This window comes from Vanacampus margaritifer, chromosome 5 (genome assembly GCF_051991255.1).
Source record: "Vanacampus margaritifer isolate UIUO_Vmar chromosome 5, RoL_Vmar_1.0, whole genome shotgun sequence".
Classification (NCBI taxonomy): Eukaryota; Metazoa; Chordata; class Actinopteri; order Syngnathiformes; family Syngnathidae; genus Vanacampus; species Vanacampus margaritifer.
Window position 1 is genome coordinate 7,130,361 of NC_135436.1, and position 26,134 is coordinate 7,156,494.

The window sequence follows — 26,134 nt, forward strand, 5'->3', positions numbered from 1 at the left end:
CCATCAAAGGTATTCCACTCTGTGCATAGGAAACATCCTTTAAGGGTCTCAATGCTGTCATGGGACCAGATTTTAACAGTCTTTCTTTGTGGTTTGATGCGTTTGAGAGCTGTTTTGTAGGTGGGGATGAGGTGAATTGTGTTGTGGTCAGAGTTGGTGAGGGGGCGGCGGGCTCTACTCACATATGCGTTCTTCACGTTCCCAAAGCATTTGTCCAGGACTCTGTCTCCCCTTGTTCCACATTTTACATACTGATGAAAACCGGGGAGAGACAGCTCCAATTTGCAGTGGTTGAGGTCCCCTAAGATGAAAACCGGGGCCTCCGTGCACCGTCGCAGTTGTTGTTGAACGCAGTCGGAGATGAAGGCGGCGGCGCTGGCGGCGTTCCCGCTGGGCGGAACGTACACGGCGCAGAGGAAAATGTTTCCAAACTCCCTCGGCAGGTAGCCCGGCCTCAGACTTAGGCAGAGAAGCTCCACGTCGGGGGTGCAGGTGATCTGCCGCACCGCGTAATTCCGACACCAGTTGTCGTTGATTTAAATGCAGACGCCCCCACCTCTGCTTTTTCCCGACGCCTGAGTCCTGTCGCCGCGAATGAGTGAGAATCCCTCGATCTCACACAAAGAGTCTGGGATGTCGCTGTGGAGCCATGTCTCCGTGAACACCATGGCGCAGGCGTCACGGTGCTCGCGGCAGGCTGAGGTGAGGCTCCTCAGCTCATCCAGCTTGCTCTTTAAGGACCTCACGTTGCCGAGCAGCAAGGGCGGCAGCGCTGGTCTGCATCCTCTCCTCCGGAGCCTTTGGCGTGCTCCACCTCGTTGTCCTCTTCTCCGGCGGCGTATTCCCCGGTCTGCTCGCCGAATCTCCTCCGGCAGGTCGGGGGGTGGTGTGTCGCCTGTTGAACGGAGGGCCCAGAGCGCGTCTCTGACGTATGACAACAAAGCCAATGCCATGTCGTTCCTTTGATCTTGTTAGATTGTTCGATTAGGCTCCGTTCACCCCCGACGTGTGCTGTAACTCGCGTAGGAGTCGCGGACAGATTGAGCAAGTGGCTCATAATTTAAAAAAGTAAAAAATTAAAAGTTAAATAAGGAAAAGTTGAAAGAACTGCAGCTTTTCCACGGAGCCCGTGCCGCAGACGTGCTGCGCCAACGTGACCGAAGTTGGAAGGGGTTAGATCCCCTTGGTGAACATGTTGAAGTATCATTGAGCAAAATACTGAACTCCTAATGCTCTGTCATCAGAAGGTGAATGACTATATATTTGAGAACCTCGTAAAGGGGAATAAAATGCTATCTAAATGAATTACCCTAATAGTAAACTGTTGCAATTTTAAACCCAATATTTAGTTTTTCAACAGTTATTCGCCAGGTTTTAAAAGATTGATCAAATTTTTTTGTCATATATTGGTATATTACATACAATTTTTATTACCGTTGTTTTTACGTTTTGTTTTGTTTTTTTATAGTGTACACAACAATCAGATATAATAAAACACCCTGGCCATAGCAGCCTGCCTAGCAATATCTATCAGATAGCTATGTCGGGACACAAGGACAACAACTCTGTCTTCTAATCATTTAACCCAGTCAGTATGCAGCATCAGTATACAAAGACAAGTGAAGACGTGTTTATGACTTTGCCCTTGGGGACATTCATAAAGCAAGATGTTGCATTTGGCAACTGTAATTAGATGCATTGGAATGGATGTAAACACTGGAAAGTGTAAGGCAGTGCAAGAGTCAATGGTGAGCAGCTTCACTTGCTACATTCTTGTTTTCCGACAAGAAGGCTTAAATAGCTGGAGGGGAGACAACTGCAGCAGTGGAGCACAAAAAAAGCAATAAAAAAAAGGGATAACAATTCAAAGTCATTGTGCAATACAAAACTGGCATTCATTAAGAAAACACATCAGTTATTGCTTCAATTTTGTGGCCAAAGTGTGAAATACGACCAGGAATACATAATTTATAACAATGGCAATCAAAGACACATTGTAAAGTTGGAGTCATCATACCATTCGCTTTCATTATTATTTCCAATCTTACTAAAAGAAAACCAAACCAAATAGAGCCCAAGAAATGCTACACACACAAGTTTTGCTGTAAGGAATTAAAGACTGCATGTTCGTGCACGCTTATGTGGTACCGCACGCTAATTTTGAAATAATTTAAAGTTCCTTCTTTTTCTTTTTCATTTCCTTTCGGCTTTTCCCTTAAGGGGTCGCCAAAGCGGATCAGTTGCCTCCATCTAACCCTGTCCTCTGCATCCTCTGCTCTCACACCAACTACCTTCATGTCCTCTTTAACTACATCCATTAACCTCCTCTTTGGTCTTCCTCTAGACCTTCTGCCTGGTATTTGGAAACTCAGCATCCTTCTGCCAATATACTCACTATCTCTCCTCTGGACATGTCCAAACCATCTCAGTCTGGCCTTTCTGACTTTCTCTCCAAAGCCTCTAACATGTGCTGTCCCTCTGATGTACTCATTCCTGATTCTATCCATCCTGGTCACTCCCAAAGAGAACCTCAGCATCTTCATCCAAGGTCTGTCCTACCTGTCTCCCTTAATTTAAAGTTCCTTCAACGGCACTAATTTTTTAAATGCCCGATTAATGGTAAAGCCTGTACTGGGGGAATTCCAGTCACGTCCATGTCAAAATCTAGCAGTAATAAATTTAATAACAATGCATATATTTGTGAAGACTAGGGTCAAGTTGTATTTTACAATTTCAAAAATGTGCAAGTTACTTCATGTTAAAGATTAGTTAGCTCTTATTACAAAAAGAAAAATACACTGACCTGCCACCAACATCTTACAGATGCAATTATGCCATCTAGTGGCAGATAAATTACCTCAACACAAATCAATATCACACTTATTTTTTTACTGTACAGTACATCTTTTAATTGTATTTAAATTTTAAGAATTATTATGGAATTACTGTATCAATGACTAAAAGATGCAGCCATATTTCTATTAGTTTAACATGTTTTCCCACTTATATAAACAAGAGTATGAAAACTTGGAACATTGTATTGTACAATTTATTGTACATTTAGAACAGATATAAAATTGGCGATTAATTGCGAGTCAACTATTGAAGCCATGTGATCTATTACGATTAAAAATTTTAATCGCCTGACACCCCTAGAATAAATAAATAAATAAGTAAATAAATAAATAAATAAATAATCCATCTAAATTTGCAGCAAGGTGTAAATTTCCATTTGAAAGTAAAACCAGATTAACATGATCATCTCCAATTTATTGATTTGTTTGATTGTGCTTGTCTGTAGCTCTTCCTGCCTCACACTATAGTTTAATGTTGAACCAAATATGCAGATTTAAATGACAGTTACTGTAGTTCAGTTTATATTAATAATATTGTCACTGCTCATGTTACAGGTATAGTTATGTTTTGCACTTGCACACATGTAGTTATGTAGATGAAATTGCTAGATTTGCACAGATTATTTTTTTTCTTTGCAGAGATCTATAAAGATATAATGGAAAATTAATAATGGTTTAACGACTTACAAATTATCATCCGCAACCCCTCATCTCAAGAAGTGCAACATTGTTTGTGTACTCCTTTTACTCTGACATCTCTCCTTGCATGCATGCACGTGAGGGATTAAATTTTATGTGGGGTATGCAGCCTGCTGTACAGAAGAGAGGGAGTTAGTTGAATTTCCCCTTGAGGGGTTATAATGAAAATAATCAATGAAAATAAATGTTTACATTTTAATCTTTCAAGATATTCCAATACGAGGATATACCATCACAAATCTATTGATAAAAGAGAAATTGGAGTATTTATGTATGAGTCTCTAAACCAGTATGACTCACTAATGCTAAATACTATCTTGGTTGACAGTTCAACACCGCCACTATTTTTGCCCTGTCCTGACGTTTACCTTGCGCCGGTCACACATTACAACATTGGAAATATACCAAACCTCAGCTTGCTTGTCTGACCGGCGAGTGGCGACCGCAATTGATAGTACAACTAAATTTCCCATGATTCTTAGACGAGAAAGCAGAAAGTAGTTCTTGTTCCGGTCCTGTTGCCTGCTACAGATCAGATGCAAATGAGAACGCAAACGTGAATTTGGAAGTAAGCAGGATAGGTTTTACCGTATGAATCGCTATGACAACTGTGTGACTGATGGCAAAAAAATAGAATGCCGGGACAGGAATTGCGTAATATCAGGACAAAACAATGAGTTTGGTGGAATCCACTGGGACTCATGGCTAAAAACGAGACTGTCTCGACCCGAACGGGACATCTGTTCACCCTTTCCGTTCATTTATAAGTCCGTAATCTTGACACATGTCTTCTTTTGAAATAAATGCTTTCAGCTGCTGGGTTTTTAATGACTCTATGTGTTTCTGGACATTTAAAACTGAGTTTAATGCTGAAGGAAACAAACGATCGTCTCTCCCACGCGCCATTTTGAATGGACTTTTTTTTCTTCCGCCAAAGAGTGACGTTGCTCACAAAAAAATATGTCACAACGAATAAACAAATGTCATTGCACTTTTCGTTTTGAACTGGGCTGAGCAGCGGTCACTGGCAGCCTTTCCAAATCCACTTTCCGTGTTTCAAGAAAGTGTGTGTGGCTGGCCAGGCTACTAAATGCCTAGAGTTTTTAGCTATTAGTCTTAATGGTAAATTGACTGCTTTTATATTGTGCTTTTATCTACACCATATTAAACCAGTGTCACATGCACAGTTTTATAATACAATTGATTCAATTAAAATGTATTGCATATAAGAATAATAAAAAAAAAAAAAAAGTTTTTTGTAACCCTTAAATTAAATGTAGCTTTCTGTACTTTGACTTCTTCAATAAAAAAAAAAAGAAGTCTTCTTGTTTGTGATGCATTGGTTTCATGCATTCAAGAACTTCGTCACATGCCACACACTTTGAGAAGCTTTATTATCCATAGAATAATCAATAAACTATATTTCATCATATATAAAAGTGACTTATCCCCTGCAATTGATTGACAACCACTCCAGGGTCTTGCTCAAAGTCAGCTGGTAGTGGCTACAGCTTAAGTGTCGTAATTCCCTGAACATTGAAGACTTGTGAGGGTGTGCGCAGAGAGTGAATGTTGTTTTTTTTTTATCAGGGTTCCTTCAATGCCACAAATGGTCACAAGGACGTTCGCCAACAGTTTTAGTGGTGTTCCTTGTCGCCAAGAAAATGTCAGTATGTTCAACAGAAACAGAACAGAAAAGAACGAAAGAAAAACTGGTTTTGCGTCCATTAAAAATGTTGGCGTCTTTGCGACCTTCAACAAACCCTGACAAACAAACATTCACTACGTGCACACACCCTCGCAAGCCTTTGCTAATCAGTGCGATAAGCTGTTTTTTGTTTTTTTTAAAGCGATATGGGTTTAAACATGACCCTAATCAGAACAAGTGGTGTAGAAAATGGATGGATAGGAGATTTCCCTTTTTTTTTTCAAAGATTGAAATTAGGTTTAATTACTAATTTAATGTGGTCCTCATTGCTCCTTAGATTATGAATACATTATTAAATAATTATTATTTAAATAAATACATAAATAAATAAATAGCATGTAGCTATTATTATTGTTAAATGATGAAGAAATGGGCCAGAAATTGGTACCTGACAGAGCGCAAAGTAAAAAAAAAAAAAGCATTAAGTCAATGCATGTCCCAATCACAGGCAACGCTGATATCATTAATAGCAACTGACACGGTAGTGGTCAAGGTCAAAAGCAGCTGGTTATTGCCACAGCTGTATTATTTATAAGAACTATTTCACATGAAGTGCTCCGTCCAGACCTCCTACACAGTCAGAGGAGGAATAATGCACCATCATGCAGGTTGGCTGCCTGTCACACAGGTAATAGGTCAGACAGGACACAAACAAACAAAAACATTCTGACATTTGTCAGTCAAAGATTGACTTGAGTTTTTATTCACTAAGAATTTACATTACATTAGAATCATGCGGCCTACTATAAAGCAAAGTACACTGTAAAAAAAAAAAAAGGAAAAAAAAAGAAAATCGGGCCGATAACATAAGAATCTTTGTTAAAATTCATCATGATGCGCTAAGTTCTTTGCATACACCATAATGTATGTTTAATCAAAAAAAGCAACAAAGTTAAAATTGTCCATAACTTATAAATATAAATTGTTCTAACATTACAATATCAATTTTGGCCACACAGGTGACTGTTCCACCGGCAATTAGCAACTGATCTGGTGTGCTTTTCCACCAAGTCACCACCTTTCTTCAGATGAAGGTTCCTCAATAGCCTTTTTAACTTATAGGGATGATAGAGTTTTTATAAAAGTATTGAAACATTTTGTCATTCGATCATAAGTCTATTGTATAAGTGATGAAGATGCCTTACTATCAAAGCCATTTTAATGAAGCAAGTCCTCAAACAACAATAATGTTCCTCAGCTGATCTCTGTCTCTGTAAATTTGTTCGAATGTATCCTGAGTGTTTCACCATCACTTTATAAAACTACTCACAAGCAAGTCTGTCTTGTCCTTAGCTTCACTGTGTCTTTGTTAAGTCCTCTGTCTGGGGGCAGAGGGCTTCTTTGCTGAAGTCCAGATAAAGTGTTTGGACAGGGAGGAGGTGGTGGCGATAACAATCCTGCCACCTAAGTGACTCTACACAATCTGCTATCTGTGCCCTTATCAGACCACGCATGCCTCCCTTCTTCAATCTAGCTCCTATTCAACTAGGGGCATCTTTTGCCTTTTCTTTCCTTCTCCTTCCCTTATTTGACCCTCTTCTCACTCTCCATGCCGCTGTCATCCGCCATCCAGTCAAATGAATGCCAATGAAGATCCGTATCGATGTGTCAAAGAGGTTAAATAGCCAAAGAGGAATGTGACTAATTAAATTGAGAGGGAATATAAATGTTAGTCTATGATGTGTGTTTAGTTGGTTTGCACATGCAGATATGTCTATTTGTGTGTGTATCAGCCAGCAATGTGGAATATCTATGATAAGGGACGGATTTAGTATGGATTGTCTGACAGAGTGAAAGCTATCTGTAATGAACAACAATGAAGCTGACCTTCGGGGATGTAGACATCTTTGAAGCAATGTACTTATTAAAGGTTACTGTTGTGTAAATTGTTCAACAATGTTGAGTGTGTCTTTTTGTATATGGTGTGCACACTGTTTTGTCATGAACATGATACACTGACAAAAGCTCAACACTTTTGGCTACCATATACAACACACAGAATGAACAAGCTAAACATACCTCTATGTCGGCTAGTTGTTTTGTCAAACATTAGCATGGCATCTTCGACCTAAAGGAAAGTGGGAACACATTAGATTCAGCAACATAGACTAAAAATATATATATTTTGAGTTGGGCTGCACAATGTTAAAAAAAATAATCTACATTGAGACATTGGTCCATGCAATATGCATATCACAAAAACATGCAATATGTTTCTTAAGGAATTGTATGCTTTTATCTGAATTTGACCATTCAGGCGCAAACTTAATTGTGCATTGCTATCCAAAAGTTGAACAATATTTAGGGTAATTAAAATTAATTAATTAAAATACATTGACCTTTCTTATTTTGCTGGATGAATTTAAAAATATATATTTATATTAGATGATAAAAATGTTATTTCTTTGGGTACATTTTAAATACTGCAATAGTACCAATATCACTATATTCAATAACAATATCACATATCACTAGTTTTTCCAATATCGTGCAGCCCTAAGTTCAAGCACAACAACACAGAGTATGCTGTATGCATTTCTCTATACAATGGTGAAATATTTGTCAGTATTCAAACATCTGTGATAGCAATTTTATTGTTTTTTGGAATAAATCCTTACTGGCAAGATGTTTGATCCTGAATTTATCATTTGTATGTAGACAAAAACACTGATCATTCATTAAGGATTTATTATTATTATTATTATTATTAGTAGTAGTAGTAGTATCATTATTATTATTATTATTATTGCAGTACACAATCTAATATTAAGTAATAGTGAGTAAAAGTAATATTACAGAAGGAGAGACATCCTCTCATTAATCCATAACCTTTAATTTTTATAAGGTTTATTGTGAGGGGCTATGGGATTGTTGCTGCGGGCTAAATACGAAGAATATAATCAGGACAGAAGTGACAGCAGGTCCCACATTTGCAAAAAAAAAACATTGCAACAAAGAAATGCTAAATTGCTGACATAATCTTGATAAGGATCAAACTAAACTTTAGCTGCAAGCAGCTATAAAGGGCCCTCGCAAGCCTGGCAATATTGGGGTACTTGCATGTTGGAGTACTGTCACATAGGACAAGAACCCTCTGAAGTCTAAAATGTGAATGTCTTTGCCAGATTGCCAAGCCTTATGTGAGTTACATGAGTTATTCATCTAGGTTTCGACCCTAAAAACAAAAAGCACGTCGAGGCATATGCCTCCAAATCTTTGTGACTCTAGGTGAAACGTACAACCAGGAATGTTTTGTTATAGGTACAGTGTGTAAAAGTTCATTACTAGATGTTGCTAAATAATAGTACGTGCACTATAAGCCTACCACCGATTTCTATTTGGCATGAACAAGCGAACATCTCGGTGAGCGATGGCGACTTGGCAGCTGGCTGGAACCCCAGCAAGCAACGCCAAAAGACCGAGTGAGCAGCTAACAAGAGCGTCTAGTGGGAGTTAGAGGCTGGATCGAGTGGCTAACAAGAGCGTTTAGCGGGAGAAGCTAGAAAAAGTTTGCAAGAGCACAGCAGAGGGCGACAAGCGGCGGGAGCCCGAATTCATGGACTCAGCGATAATCACATGCAGGCCCCAGCTGGAGAAGGTAAGCGGATGTCGACCTATTGGGTCAGACACTAGCTACAAGCACCACCAGGACTAACTACGAAGTTGTCCTTCGGGTATCCGTAGCAGGAAGATGGCAGCAAAACATGTCAGCCCCCTCTAAAACCCGGTGCGACCTATGTGATATTATTAGCAATGACTAGACCTACGATTAAGAATTATTATATTTTTTGCATAATGGCTTTTAAAATGGATGAGGTATTAGTTCACCACTAGATGGTGCTAAGTATTACACACTATCTCTTTAAGAAGGAAAGGCCAAAAATAAATTCAAATGGCGGCCTTCCTATTAGGTGTAGCATATGGCTTCAAAAGATTTACTGAATTTGTAGGTCTTGGGCTGATAGATACAACCAAGAGTGTTTTGTAAAGAACATGTAACAGGTGCTATTGACCAATTATTGAAATGGTATAAGAATAAGAAATATCTGAAATATTAATGTTCATGCTAAGTCTGAGATTTGTGCAAAGTTAAACTCCTAAGAGCCTCTGGCCAATAGTCTTCAGACTGGATTCAGGTTTAAATTTTCCCGCCCTCTGTCTGCGGATGTGACGTCATGCGCGCATTTGTGTACGTGACGAAGGGAAAATATAGTTTTATTTTTCAGCTACAGGTGGAAGTAGCGATTCAAAATTCAATTTTCTGCATTCAGTAGCTTTAAATCAGCCATCTCTGCATACAAAGTGTTGTACATGGTGTAAAAACCAGTCATGCAATAAAGACAGGTAGAATAAGATAACACAAAATTAATTAATAAATATTAGTAGTAGGTAAGTAAGTACTTTGTAAAAAATGAAAAATGAATTACTAACACAAGAATTAGACCATTAGAATATATACATTCAACCACCCCCACCCCCCATAACTGTATATCATTATGTGGATTTCATACTTGTCAGATATACAGTTGGCAGATGAGAACAACATAAAGTAGAGCGACAGAAGGAGCTCAGGTGCTCATTACAAACAAATCCATTACACAGAAGACACTCAAAGACAGTTGGCCTCTTGACCAAGAGTTACAATGTGATGGTTGCAACACTTATTTGGGACTAAACTCTGATGTATGAGACTCTACACAGCAGGAGGGTTGCAAATGTTATTCCCAAACGTTTTTACTTGTCTTTTTTTTTGCTGGATGAGGAATGAAGTAAAGGGAAAAAAAGGGAATATTTAAATCAAGTACAATAAGACTGTATGCCAGTGCCAGGAGCCAGTGAGCTCTGTATCTGTTCGTGTAGGAACATAACACTCTGCCCTCTCCACTCCCCCACTATCAAACTCATTCCGAGAGACGTAGCCAACCTTTGAATGGACACTGCAATTACTTCTGCTCTTAAATACAGATTAATAATAATAATTAGTGATGCACCAAATATCCGGCCACCGAAAATCTGACAAAATTAAATTAAAACCGAAAGAATATGGCGGTTGTTGTTGTTGATATTGTGGTGACGCAAGCAAAAAAAATGCTGCAAGCGTTTGTTTGAATTAAACAGCAAACGTGGGGGTGAATGTCCGCCTCGTTTCTCGCTGGCTTTTTCTCGTGTGAGTTTGCACCTGTCGGTCGCAACAGCTCCCGGAGTCGTTGCGCACACCGGAGGAGAGGGGCGTTGCTTTTTAAGAGGTCGAAAAAAAATACAGAACTGCCGTGTACTGCAGTACAGGTGAGCCACTCTTTCTCCTGCAGCGTTTTCCCTTTAAGAGCCCCTCGAACGCTTCCTTTTTTTCACCGGCATCCCGGTGGCCATGCTAAATACTTTAGCTAATGTTAACACTATTGCTATCAACAGTTTTAAACACGGAAACACTAAACGCTATCTCTGGGTGGCGACAGACCTGTACAGGACGCTGTGTGTGGCTTTGCAGTCTGTTCCCGAAGCGGATTAGCTGGTGTGAAATGTATTTATTTATTTATTTTTTAACTTTGGTGAATTATAAAGTGCAATTGCACCGCCAGAAAATGCTCAACCCTCGTTTGGTGTTTAATGTACCATTAGCCAACATGTCTGCGGTGTGGGCACATTTCAATTTATATTGTGCTTTGTTAAAATGCCAGTGCTAAATAAATATTTTATAGTAATATTATAATTCTAATAAATGCAATGATAGTAAAAAATTGGCATAATTTTTTTTCGCCGTTTCGGTTTTCGGCCAAGCATTTTTCATTTTCGGTTTCGGACAATTTTTTTTATTTAATAATAATAATAATAATACAGATAAATTACTCACCATTTCCTTGTTGAAAGTTGGACAGCGAGAGGAGCTTTGTGCATTTTTATCTGGTAAGATGTTTGCATTGTTTTTTTTTGTTTTTTTTCCTAAGACGAGACCGAAGATGACATTTGATTGGTCAAAACAAACGTGCACAGAGCCACATTGTCCAATCAACTTGAACTATTGTACACAAATGTCCTGCCTTTCCCAAGCAAATCATCGTGAAACAGTCCCAGATTGATGAAGAACTCCCTTGAGTGAATCACAATTATCAATCTTGGTTACACTGCTTCATTAGTTTTCTTTTGTTTTTGTTTTTTTCTTTTTTTAAAAAACACACACAAAAACAGAGAAGTTGATTCCGGAATTCTTTGCTTGTTGGGCATCTTATTGGGTGTCAGTGTTTACACATAAATAAATAAATTGTTCAATATCATGAGTTTTTTTTTTTTTATTACAATATCGTTTGTTTTCATACAGTATTGTGACCTTTTTTATAATATCGCCAACCTCCCCACAATAACGTGATAATATCGTATTGTGACGGTTGGGTATTGTATTTAACAGGCCCAAATTTACAGTGGCTAGGAAAAAGGAAGAAGTAAATCAAAACATGAACTTTTCTTATTTACTTCTGTTCATTTAACTATCAAAGATAATTTTATTTTTAATTTTATTTTAGTATATTATATGATTTACGAAAATGAAAATCTACAACACAAATGCTTGTGTATATGTCACACAAAAAAGAAGAACCGTTGACCAAAAGTTGAGCAACATCCATGCCATGGAAACTTCTCCAGGCAAATAAAAAAAATTAAAATGAAAAAAATATATATAATAATAATTTAAAAAAGTAAATAGTAATATATACTGCTACTGGTGCAGTATAGAATACCACAATGGCTAAAACATGAAATACTGTCAATGGCTGCACCTCCACACCTATCAGCGGAGCAGAACTACAGTAATTTCTGGACTATAAGCCGCTACTTTTTTTCACTTGCATTCGACTCTGCGGCTAATGCAAAGGTGCGGCTTATCCATTAGATCACAAGGGGGCACACTATAAAGGAAGCGCAAGAGCGTCTGGCAGAGCAAAACAAACCAAGCGAACCCAAATACAATAGGAGAGACAGAACGAGAGTGAGACAATTTTCACTCTCATTATAGAAAACAAAGTAGCAAGAATCCAGTGTGTTACATTACATTAAAACAACCTGCGGCATATATGTGTAACAAACTCGAGTATTCCCCAAATCTAGATAGTGCAGCTTATAGTCAGGTCTGGCTTGTCGTCCAGAAGTTACTGTATTCCTTCTAAATCTCCCCAACACTTTTGACCTGTTGGAGCGATTCTGTCTTTTTGATGACCCCTACCTCCCGTCGCAGCTGCTGGCATAATTTCATCTCTTTCTCTATCTAGCAACCACTGCTGTCTCTCCAGGCTTGTCAATCCTATGCTGCCACGTGCACTCTGGACTCAGCCAGATAAGACGGTAATTCATCATGGTACTGAAGGGTACACACATACACACGTTCACACATTTGCAAACATGCACATACAGCGGCCGCTCTTATCAACGCTTCCCAAGAATTGGAGTGAGCTCACGCCAGGTCTGAAAGTGTCCACAGCCTCAGAGCAACCCGTTTACCATGACAATGTTCAAATTATCCACACAAACAAGAGACCAATTCATATACAATATTTCTGATCATTCTTCTGTCTGCACTCACAACCAGCAACTTGTATTATTGGAAGAACGACACTAACCTGGAATGAGTTAAGGAAGGCCTTTATACAGTAAATACAAATTGCGCCATTGGCTGCTTTAATCAACTAAGACAATGCTGAAAAAAATCCTGGCTGAACTGTTAAAAGTGATACTACTACTTAATTTAGTTATTTTTTTGCTAACTTATTTACTTGCACAAATAGTGTGTGGATAGAAAATTCCATTCAAGCAGCAGAATAAAATTAATTCAAGCGAAATTGTGGCACATTTCAGCTGACAGTCATTAAAAAGTCTTTGGTATAATTAAGTTTAGAAAGAGGAAGCGTTGAATGAAGATAGTGATGATGATTATTGTACAAAACTGTCAAAAGAAGTGATTGTGTTGGAAAAAAAATAGAGGGAGCGGGCATTCACTATTTTGAACACAAAGCCTAGGTGGACACAAAATGTTCCATGATTTTAAAACTGTTATCCTGCTGAGGAAGATATCAATCCTTCATCAGTTTTCCCTGCAGAGGGAACATGAGGAACAAAAACAATTAAGCTGGCTTTTCACAGACAGAGCTCTCATTCATTCGAGGATGCACACATGGGATTTGTGATGCTGATAACACAAAACTCAAAGCACACAGCACTGGGGCATCGTGAATAAATTGGGAAATAATGTCTACCAATAGCCTGGATATATCTGAGCATTTTCTCTTGTTGGAAAATAAAGAAGGTGAGCTATCTGGATCTAGCTGTCTGGCTACATGCACATAGACAAAATTGTTGGCACCCCTCTGTTGATGAAAAAAAACAAAACATCCACTTCAACCTGTGAAAATCTAAAAGCGATATTATTTTTGGATTTTAAGGATATTAACATATTATTTTGTATTTTAGGGATATTAACATATTTTAGGGTGGTTACAGTTTTAAGTGAAAGTGTGACTCACCACTGACAACAGTGGAATCTTACTAAAATCCTGACAAACGAGGTGCATTTAAGCAAAAGTGAAAACGGTTTTTGTTTTGTTTTTCCTCATTACAGTAGCTAATACCTCAAGAATAGGACAACTGCAAATACAGTAAAAGCCTTATCGCACCACAAATCCTTGCTAAGATAAAACCTTGGTAGAAGTTGAATTAGACAACTTTTCTAGATACTGAATATACACACAGTATATTATGATGATGCTCAATTTGTTACCCAGTCACCTTAACTGACGGAACTCAAATACACTCATATTTAGTAGTATTTTAGCCAATATAAAACAGAGGCTAAGGCGATATAACTCTTTGACTGCCAGACGTTTTCAGAAACGGGATGTCGCCAGTGCCAGCCTATTTAAGCATTTCGACTGATCTTTCAAGGTTCACAGAAAATGTTGTGTTTGGACTATGGAAACACACATACTACCAAATGAAAGATTGAACTCTCATCTTTCATCAGAAAAAAAGTTTGTTTCTACCTTATTCCGTTCTTCAGTAATCAACAATAGAAAATGGTTAGTTTCACCGAAATGCTCTGTTTTGAAACAAAAAGCGGAGAAAAAGAGCTTTTTGTGAAACGATGTTATTTCATGCACTCTAGTGAATTCTACACTTCTTTTTGTCCATGAATGATGCCACAAACACCTAAATAGTGCTTTACTTCTGTAAAACGCTATCACCAACAATGAAAAAGTGTTTTTTGGTTGCAAAATATGTTTATTTCCATTCAACAGTGTAACAATTTGACAAAACAATTTCGCAAACTATTTACAAATGTGTGCAACTGTGGTACTACTTACAATTATGTGGATGTTTCAAATACAGTTTTTCTTTTTGTAACGCTCCCATGCATGCAAGGAGACGCAGCAGGATTTGCACAACAGATTAGTTTCACTTGCGATGGCTCCTTTCGCGTGCAGACGTTACACTTTCTTGACGGCCTTTTTTTCCGGGGAATAGCAAGTAGCATACTGTACCCACTCCGATGAATATGCATTGGACTCGGGGCACTGTTCGTCGTCCGATTGAACGTCCACCTGAGCATGCTCGGTTGTGCTCCGCGTTTTCCGGTGTTAGCATCGCTAGCCGGTGAACCTTTATGACGTCGTCATTGCCGCCACGTCAACGCTTGCAACTTCAGCGTCAACCTCGGAGTCACCATCATCGACGATGATCATCGTCGTCATCAATGTGCTCTTTAGCGTTGGTCGATGCTTTTCGTCTTTGAAAAAAACTGCTCGACCGTGAGCTGCTTGCAACCGGTCGCCATGTTTTCTTCCCTTCCCCAGCCATTGTCCCCTCTAGCTCCGCCTCACGTCTTCTACTGACGCCTACCCAATCTTGTCAAAAGAGAGTCATTGCTGCCATCTAGGGGCCAAAAATAGTCATTAGGCTAACTAGATCTGCTTGAAACTTTCACAGCAGCTGGCCAAGGCTTTCCTCCACCCGTTTCAAAAAATAAAAATAAAAAAATTGGATGACTTTTAACGTCATTGGCGGCCCTCCGTAGGTTTTTACTTGACGTCTTTTAACGTCCATGGCAGTCAAAGAGTTAAAATGACATTCCTGATTTTTCTCCCTCACACAAATCCAAATCTTTATTAGACACCACCCAGTGGTAAACATAAATGACAATGACGGTATTCAAAAAGTGGTTAGCATTTTTTCCCCTTCTTGTATTTGCTTTATTTCACCTTTGAAGCTTTTAAATCATTTTTTTCCAGCATATTTCCCCCCCAAGCATTAACTTCCGGGGCAGCGTGGCCCGGTAGAGTGGTTGTCTTCCAACCCAGAGGTTGTGGGTTCGTTCCCATGCATTGTGGCCATGTCTATCCTTGAGCAAGATACTGAACCCTTAGTTGCTCCTGATGCTGCGTCATCAGTAGGTGAATGAGTACTCGAATGTAAAAGAGCTTTAAGGGCCTTGTAAGGTGGAAAAGCGCTATATAAATGAAGTGCCATTTACCATTTGCATTAACTTCTGCAGAAACTGCATTGTTTGTTCACATGTGTTTGTTTTCTTACAGTCTGTTTCAGTGTACAGTATTGGTGAGCTCGAGTGGGCAGTGCCTTGGCAACGCACCTGTCACTTGCTCCAATCAGCAGGTATTTACTCAACACAACTTAATTTATAAAAGGGAACAGTAGTGTAGTGGTCCCTGGAGAAGAGGGTATATTCTCAATTTTCAAGTTTTTTTTTAAAGTAGTCCAGAAAAACATCCTGTTTTTGAAATGTAAGAAAAATTGCTGACAATAATAGAATTATCATGACTTGTTAAAAGCAGTTTGTAGTTATTAATGGTAACACAAGCAGCCTGATATAATGTAAATTGTTTATCATAAGATAAAAATACAGTATAAATAATATTATAAAACAATATTTAGTGAACAATGAGCAAAAATGGTTGGACCTCAATATTGTTATAGACTGAATCTGAAACTATTTGTCCTCATTATGTGTTTTGTTTTTTTTAGCTTACTTTAAAATAAACTACAAGCACTAGCTACTATAAATCAAAAGGGGATTGAATCCACATCGTGATTAATTCTCCCGTGTACAGCGCAAATCTGGTTGCCTGACCTAAAATTCCTGGCAGACGTCACAGCTCGGGACAGCATTTAAGGATTGTTTTCCCTGGCATGAACCACCCTACTCTGCCTCTGATTGGCTCATCAGTCCTCATGCCTAAAGTTAATCCTGGTTCACACGGCAGGAGAATTGGCCCAATTTTAGCCCCGAATTTCCCCTCCCGACAATCACAAGGACGTGCCGACATGCAAACGATAATCTCAACAGATAATCCTGCCGTGTGTGTTGACACCACACCGATATCGGCGCTCGGAAGGACGTCCGACTTGAAATCGGGGATATTCAACATTTTGGGTTGTTTTGGCCTGACTTCGCTTCGTGCGCGGTGTTTCCCCGAGGACAAACCAGCCAGTTGAGAGTGACGTGCAGCCAATCAGAAAGCGAGCCGGCGAGGGAGCCAGTGGGGAATCCAAAATCAAAACAGTCATGACGCAGCAGAAAGTCCGTGCTTGCGCTATTACACTCATTTTTTAAAAATTTCATTTCATTTTTTATACACGTACACACATACTACACAAATGAACGTGGACGCGAACCCATGCTGCCAGCACAGAGGGCACACTCCTTTAAACAACACCTTTTGTTTTTATGCCGTGTTTTTTCGGCTGAAAACCAGGAAGTATGGGGTAGATGCCACGGACTTCCGACTTCCGGGTTTTACACATCAGCACCGTTTCCGGCCAAAGCTCCGCGTTCCAGCACTCGCATCCCCACCCATGCGCCCCCGAACCGCGCGCTCCCACTCATCGGCGGGAGGGCGTCTCGGCTATCTGAAATGATTTGGACACTGAGACAGAAACTACACACAAGCAGCCTTTCACCCTTCGATGGGAACGCGCAACCGAGGCGCACAAAGGCGGAAGCGCAAGTACTGGGACACGGCACACACGTTGCAAACCGGAAACGGAAACAGTTGATGGTTGAAAACCCGGAAGTTGGAAGTCCCGCCTCCTCCTGGCATATAGTCCATAGCGACAGGTTCTGTATGTTTGTTGACTCGGAAGTCACGTTTAATCTCAAGAGGTTTGGCGAGACTTCCCGTCACATTCATGAATGAACTCGGCTCGTGTGTGTGTTGTGTTGATTGTGCAGTGTGGCTACACACCACACACGGTACGTTCAAAACTGTTACTCCTGTGATTTTTTCTCTTCCCGTGTAGTGTCTCTCAGAGTTTGGAAGTTGGCCGACAAGTTTAAAATCTTGCCGTGTAAACCAGGCTTTAGTCAATCTAATCAATGGCAGGGGGTACCAGCCAATGAAAGGCAGAGGAGGGTATGCCATGGCTTCACCATGTAAAAAACGGTCATCTGGCACACAGATATTTCTGAACGGTGCATCGGGGGACATTTTAGAGGTCTTCTTGCATTGTGTGTATGCTTTTTTTTTCCTTTTTCTCATGTATACTGTGACCCCTTAATAAAACACTTTTTGTAAATTTGGATTCAGTCTGCTCCCTTATCCTCATTTTACGGTATTGCCGAAATCATTACAGAAATCATCTAAATAAATTGTTATTTACAAGCAATAAGTGAACAAGTGCTTAATATTGAGAATTTTGAAATGTGTATGTAAATGACATTTTAAGTATACGTCTACATGTCAAGTGAGACAGGGCAACCTCTGCAAAATATTTGCCACTTGAAATTCCTCAGGTGAAAAATATTCCAACTAACATGCCGACATGTCGTTTTTTGTGATGGCATAAAAGGACAATGCCTTTGGCAATGTTCAACATAATTCACTCTTTTCTTGTTAAACACAAAACAATGAGAACATTATTCGCTTATGTTTGTGTAGTTGCTAGTCCTGATGTCCTGGTGTGATGTCTGAATTGAAACGAAATTGCCCATGATATCCCAGAACACAGTGTATTGAGAGACAGCTGACCAAGGGGCCACAGTGGTTGGAAGAAACACACAGGGACACACAGAGAACGGCTTTGGCACGCCGGCAAGCCATGCCAGGAGCCCATCCAAAGCCCTGAAGTCCCTTCGTAAACCAGGTGAGATGGACTTGCCCCCCACCAGATTAAATAGAGGCTTTAACACACGGGTGTGAGAGGCCATGGGCATCAAAATCTTCCATCTCCGGCTCACAGGCATCATGGTGCATGCTTGGCCCATGGATACATCACAAATAATGTCAGTGTCAAACACCACTTCTAGCTGCAGCACAGTGGACCTTTCAGGTAGGCCTTAATGGTGGAGTCCCATCATCACATTAGCAGTGGTGTGACATCCATCTGTTTTCTGCCGCTTATCCGAGGTTGGGTCGCATGGGTAGCAGCTTCAGCAGGGAAGCCCAGACTTCCCTCTCCCCAGCCACTTCATCCAGCTCCACCGGGGGGATCACAAGGCATTCCCAGGCCAGCCAAGAGACAATGTCTCTCCAGCGTGTTCTGGGTTGTTGCCGTATCCAGAATCTTGTTCTTTTGGTCTTGACCCACAGCTCGTTACGATAGGTGAGGGCGGGAAGGTAGATCGACCAGTAAATTGAGAGCTTTGTCTTTCGGCTTAGCTCCTTCTTCACCTAAATGAACCGATACAGAGTCTGCATCATAGAAGACGCTGCACTGATCTGCCTGTTAATCACCTGGTCCATCCTGTCCTCACTCGTGAACAAGACCCCAAGATACTCCTCCCGTTGGGGCAGGATCTCATCCCCGACCTGGATAGGGCACTCCACCCTTTTCCAACTGAGGACCAAGGTCTCAGATTTGGAGGTGCTGATTTAAGTTGTCTGGGGCTTTATACCGCTGGCAAGGTCAACCATGGCAAACAGCTCCTAGGTGAGGGACCAAACAAAGCACTGCTCACAGTTGGAACACATTTTCCCTTCCCCCGGACGGTTGACACTGTGGCCCCCCTCTGAAGGTGAACTTTGAAGGAGAGCGTCTGGTGGCCGAGCCTGTAACCATGTGGCTCGGCCGGCCACAGCCCGAAAAGGCAATGTGGGTCCCCCTTCTCATAGGCTCACCACCTGTGGGAGGGGCCAAAGGGGTCAGGTGCATAGTAAACTGGGTGGTAGCCAAAGGCGGGGACCTTGGTAGTCTAATCCCTGGCTACAGAAGCTAGTGGTGTGTTCTTTGGAATTGGGGCCGAGGTGTCCTGGTGAGGAAGCAGTGCATGGACAAACTGCTGTCGGTAAGTGAGGAAAACCTGTTTTTTAGCCAAAGCATGGTAATCTTTTTTAAGGAGAGTAAGGAACTGCAGGTTGACCAATGTGTAGCTGTGTTACAATAGTTTACAGCCAAGCGTTTAATGAAAGAAGTTTTTATAAGGGTGTGGGAATTACTGTTCGTGACTACAGTCAAATACAGTCAAGACTAGGATTGGGTATCGAAAGTCGGTAGCAGTTTGGCACCGGAACTGACATAAGCGGTAGTAAGTACACCAAATGAAAACAAACATTTCAGTGCCCGACTTTTATTGTTGTAATGCCCCCTTGCTGTTTCGGTATCAACTTGCGTGACCTGCGGTGCAACAGTAGAAATGCCGAAATGCAAAACGGTCGAATGTTTGGATTTATTTTTTTACTGAAAAAGGATGACTTTGGTAGTGTAACAGGCAACAGGTGTAGTAAAACTTTTGCATGCAAGGGAGGTAGCACCTCTAATTTAATGATACGATACGATATGATACGATATTCGATACGATACGATATACTTTTATTTTCCCCGTGGGGAACTTTTTCCTGGACTCCGTCCAGCTGCAGTTTACAGTAAGGAAAAAACAACAGAATAGAAAAAGATAAAATCAAAATTAAATAAGAAGTGCAGCAGTAGTTTACAGTAAGAAAAACAACAAAAAAAAATAAATAATACACACACACTCCTATATATATATATATATATATATATATTGCACCACTTAGTTAATGTCGGTTATTAAGCAATTTGATGGATGTCGGCAGGAATGAGTTCTTATAGCGGTTAAGCCTGGTTCTGGGGGCCCTGAATCTCCTGCCGGAAGGAAGGAACTCATGATGCAGAATGTGAGTCGGGTCAGTAACAATTTTCTGTGCCAGTCTGGGGACGGACTGGTCATAAAGCATCTGTAGCATAGTGAAATAATAATAATGCATAATGAAACACTTGGTGACTCATGGAGTCCGTATAAAAGCTGAACAGTGCGCGATCTTTACGTGCCAAAAATCCAAGCACTTCAGCAGCAGCAGTCGGACTCGGAAACATAAAACAAAGCACCACTCGCAGCCCTGCCACTGCCAATATGTTTGAAATGGCAGATGACATTGATGACACTCATTAATTAATGCCAATCGCAAATCATCAAAATCAGGCGTCAAATCTTGAGTAACAGCCAATTTCACAATGTCATTCGAGTGTTCATCAGTTTTTCCTCTGGTGGACAAAATTAGTAACAACAGGTGCTTTCATTGAAAATTTTAAGATAACGTGTGGCCTTGACACCCCTGCCCTAAAAGAATATTTGTGGGTGATGTACAAAGTAGTAGCGTTGCTGCAATTACATTAACCTGCATTCATTTTTTACAAGTTAGAATGGCATGTCTGAATGCTGAAGTCACACTTGTTGCTCAAAAACTGCGGACCTCTTATAGCTTGGTGTGTATATGTCATCCGGCCAGGTCCTGTTCAAGGTTTGAACCCACAATACCATCATGTTGATGATCTTACTAAACTAATGCACTGTCCAGAACATAATGCAATGATGGACTTTGTTTCATAGTTTAACAATGTACATGTTTATTTTTGTTTGTTGTCTTAAAGAAGAACTTTCCTCAAGAACACCAGCATCAGAATTTTAAACAGCTGCACACAACACCCAAATGGTGTGTGAAATTAATTACATTTGTTTGGTTCCACCTGGTTTTATTTAAATGTGAAGAGCAGGGTTCTTTGCTTGAAAAGTGTCTTGGATTATTGTGTGTTGTGAACTGGCACTATCCATCCATTCATTTTCGTAACAGCTTGTCCCCACAAGGGTCGCGGAGGGCTGGAGCCTATCCCAGCTAGCTTCGGGCAGTAGGCGGGCTACACTTTGAACTGGTTGCCAGCCATTCACGAACAACCATTTACTCTCACAATCACACCTATGGACAATTTGGAGCATTGAATTAACCTGCCACGCATGTCTTGAATATGTAGAATGTGGGAGGAAACCGGAGTACCCGGAGAAAACCCACACAAGCACGGGAAGAACATGCAAATTCCACCCAGGAAGGCCGAAGCCCGGATTCGATCTCACGTCCTCTGCACTGGGAGGCAGACGTGCTAACCGAACTGGCACTACATAAATAAAATAAACTTGACCTGATTCTTTAGAAAAAAATTATGATACAGCACTACTACAATTAATAATAATAATATTAACTACTAAATCCCTCAAACTAAGTAAGCATGAATAAATTTGACTTACCTTGCCAAACTGTTCAAAATAATGTTTCACATCTTCCGTCACTGTGTTAGATGATAATCCTCCCACGAAAATCTTCTTCGTTCTTGTTACCATCTGGAGAAGAGAGAAGACACAAAGAAAGAAGAGACTCAAGGTCAATACCGCTTCTCCAAAAACAAATCATTCACAGGCATCTCAAATCCTTCGTCATCATTGATTTGTTTATTGCGAGCGTGTGTCTAAGCGCATGATCAGAACGTAATGCTTAATATGCAATTTATGGCCTTTATTGATGCGTGCCTGTGATGTCTTGATGCATCACAAAATGCATTTGAAAATGCAAATATTGTATTGCGGCTATCAAGAGGAAAATGAGGGCCACCAGACCCAAATAGAAAGATCTGACAGCAAGCACCAAGAAAACCTGCCCCCCACCCCAGGCAATGCCACGGTGCATCGAGACAGTGATAAAGCCAAAGGGATTCCCAACCAACAACTGAAAATTGACATATCGTTTTGAAAATACCATCTATCTATCCATCCATCCATTTTTTCCATGCAAAACACTGGGAAGTATGCATGGTGATTTCTTCACAATATTCTACTTTTTTGAAATCTTGTTTTCGTGGATTTTATTGAGCTGGAAGACCAAATAATGTAAAGATAAACAAAGAATTACTTAATTTGTGGGCCCTGAATCTATAATCTATGGAAGCTTGACTTTTTGAAAGGAATTATGGAAATTATTCAATTAATCGAGGATATTCAAATTTTTGGACGAGCACCTGTATATATATATATATATATATATATACCAACTATTTGTATAAAAATATTAAAAGGTCAATTGACCCTAATATGCAATATTAAATAATAAGTTTTAAGCTCAATCATGTTTCTATCATAAATGTTCTTGATCACTCGTCATGTTCCCAGTCTCTGTCCCAGTCTCTGTCTCTTGGTTTTCTGAAAAGACCAGCATCCCAGCCCCAAATCCAAAATCGAACATAATACACAGCGCTGTGTCTGGCTGCTGAGGCTGCAGAGTGCTGATAAAAGACAAAGTACAATAGAAGGGGAAAAGGTGGGCCATTTCTTTGGAGCATCAGGTGACAGAAGAAAAGGCAGTCTGTCAGCAAACAGAGGACCCCAACCACCTCTGGACTATGGTATGGTTATCTGTACCTCAGTAATAATGCAGAGTCTATGGAGATCTGGCACTTGTATGGCATATTGCTGAGACAAAGCACATAGACAGCCTCCCAAAGAGGTGAGGGCGCAGGCAAGACGGACAGTTTGAAGATGGAATACTAATGAATAGAGGGAATACAAACTTGGACAAGAAATGTTAACTGACATTTCCATTAACTGCAGAAGGAAAGCTCTAGAGGAAATATATGTGTCTCCTTCTGAGTGAAAATATCAAGAGGTTCCCAGATTTAAAATAAATAAATAAATAAAATGCTGAGAATTGGTTGTAACAATTTTTAACACATTTAATGTAGATCCTTGATGATTATGAGGTGCAAAGTTCAAAATGCACTTGTAAAGAAAAACGTTTGATGAAAGATAATATTTGTAAACAGAGAGGAAAAAGATTATTTCAAAACAAGTTTTACTGCTTATGTATTTTACAGTTCTTATCAGTGACAAAAGGTGAGGTTTATGGCTGTCAGGGCATGACATAAGGGCTCATATATGGCTCATTCGGGCCAAAATGTCCTCCAAGTATACAGTATGGATTACCAAAAAAATGCCTAAATAAATAAAAATAAAAACAAAAATAAGTTTCAAGAATGAAAGTTTTTGGTCCTCCATACAAGTGGATTTAAAATTAGTGGGATGTTTCAAACCGCATCACTTGCCCTAAAAAAATTCTACTTAAATAGCGCAAATTGAATTTTATTCATGGGAAGAGCATTGTGGGCAGTAGAATAGTCCATGTACTTTAGTCACGGACTAAAGTAGTCATTTTCATTTATTTATTTTTTGGGAGGATTTTAGAGCCATTTGAAGTTCATTCCAATGTTTTTAGAAAATTCCACCAAGACAGCAACTACTTGTCACGTTGCTACTTGGACAGGACTGAAAAATCTTACAAAGAATAACATCATGTTGCTCACTAGTTATCAAGTCCCGGCTGCCGCAGCATTAAGTTTCAGTCCTGGAGTTCCTGAGACAACGTATAGTGACTTTCTTAAGATATCCAAAACAAAAACAGACAAAAAAAACAGCAATGATGGTGACTTGGTAAGACTGCCGAATGAAAAATACTGAGCTCTCAAAAAAAATGAAAAAAGATATCCAAACCAGTTATCTGTTGTATGTTAACTAAATGCAGGCACAGAACTCCAACTATATATAGTAGCAGAAAAAAAAGTAGGAACAAAAGTTTGTTTTGGCAAAACAGCTTTGTAAACATGTCCGAAAACGCATCACATTACAAGATGAAGTAGGCGCGCAGCTGAAAATAAAAAAAATAAAAAGTGTTTCAAGATGTTTATAAGCATTTGAAACTCCATAAACATATTTTGTAGTCATTGTTTGTGACATATTTATGGTTTAAACTAATATAGGAACTTTATCCCAGTTTGTATTACTAATAGGACTCATCAATTTCCACAAAGCATCCTTTAATCGTCACTTCCTGTCAATGAGGACGCCCATCTTTCGGTGAGGGCACAATGACGCGAGGCCTCATAAAAATACACGGACTGAGCACGGACTGATGAATGTTTACGTCCACAGATCAGGGTGAGTACAGACGGTCCCTCTCATTAGATATATTTTTGTAAGGCTTTGCATCACAGCATTTGGCAAACACTTAAAAAAAAACTCAGCGAAAGGTGGGCATCGTCATTGATGGAAATTGACGTTTAACGGAAGTGCCCAGCTCTGTAATTCCGGAGGTTCGGTGTGCATGTCTTGAAGGTATATAACATACTGTAGTATATAAGATTAGACATAATTTCATTCAAGTTTGGCTTTCAATTGGAGCAGAAATTGTATAATCAATGTACTGCAATTGGTTTTGGAATTGCAGATAGCTCCTGTATCTGTATCTCTGTGTACAAAGTAGAAGAACAGCAGCAACGTGAAATTGTGTGCTCTGAACACCCCATTTAGTGAGCAAGAGTACTGTCTGCCTCATCTACGTAACACAAATATTACACAACTTAGCCTGACTTATGGAAATATGAGAGAGCTCATTAAAAGTATCTGAAAACATTATACATATTATGTATAAAGAGACACAGAAACAGGAAGTAGCCAATTACAAGCCCCCACAACCCCCATCCATTTCCTGAACCACTTATTCCTCACAAGGGACGCAAGGGTGCTGGAGCCTATCCCAGCCGGCTTTTGGCAGTGGGCGGTGTACACCCTGAACTGTCAATCAATTCTAATTTATTGTCATCTTGATGGTACGACAGTTCCAACTGCAGTTGAATGTAATAATGCACTAATCATGAGAAAACGTTATTTTATGTATTATAATAAAATTGCATAAGGAAAATATAGGGGTAACTATCTGCATACAGACAAAAATAATAATAATAAAAATGTCACTGTACCACCATCATAATACAATAACGTAGTGGAGCTAAGTGTTCTTAAAACGAGGTAGAGGATTTATTCCTAAAAATAACTAGTATTTATCATTGTAGGTCACTGCCACATTATGTACAATTCAAACATTAACACTGTGCTGAATGGAGGAAAATAAAAGAGTACTAAAGTGATTATTACATTTGAATGTATTGAAAAATATTGAATGAAAATCACAATCAAATAAATGATAAAAAAAAACAACTGTCATGACGCATTTCCTAAACCCTTCCCCTAATCCCAACCATCAAAAATGATTGCCTACCCCCCATTCCTTACCCTAACCTCAAGCATAACCCAATTCAAACCTAAACTCTAAAACCAAATCTTGAAGCTCAAAAAGAGGTCTGAATTTGTGGGGACCACCAAGATGTCCCCACAATGGTGTTTCAACCAGGAAAAACACGCGTAGCGAAGACAAAGGCAGACACATGTCATTCAATGTGTTTGCGTTATTCTCATTACTATTTACATTGTAGATTCTCACTGAAGGTATCAAAACTAAGAATGAACAGATGTGGAGTTATGTACTTAAATAACTGAAAACATTATTTTATGTTTATTTTCTAAACAAATCTTTTTCTTTTCTTTTCTTTTTTTTTCTCTGAGGACCACATGGCACCCCATCGAGGAGTCCTTGAATGCAGACCTCTTAAGAGCTTGCTGTCGGTCTGTAAGGTCATGTTACTTGTTTACAGATACAATTAAGACATAAAACAAAGTGGATGCTAATCTACCTGTTTATTCTCC

At 39.7% G+C, this 26,134-nt stretch overlaps 1 protein-coding gene across 3 annotated transcripts in view; it reads right to left on the reverse strand.

The window, feature by feature from the left end:
- msi2b (musashi RNA-binding protein 2b) overlaps positions 1-26,134 on the reverse strand; it is a 192,579-nt gene that overhangs the window by 134,346 nt on the left and 32,099 nt on the right. For all 3 annotated transcript variants that reach the window (XR_013294217.1, XM_077566491.1, XM_077566490.1), the window contains exons 6-7: positions 21,797-21,889; positions 7,282-7,330 (exon numbers count right to left, since the gene is read on the reverse strand). Coding sequence is in view for 2 of the 3 variants with exons in the window: in XM_077566491.1 (XP_077422617.1) it covers positions 7,282-7,330; positions 21,797-21,889 (142 nt within the window). In the remaining variant the exon portion in view is untranslated. The remainder of the gene's footprint in view (positions 1-7,281; positions 7,331-21,796; positions 21,890-26,134) is intronic.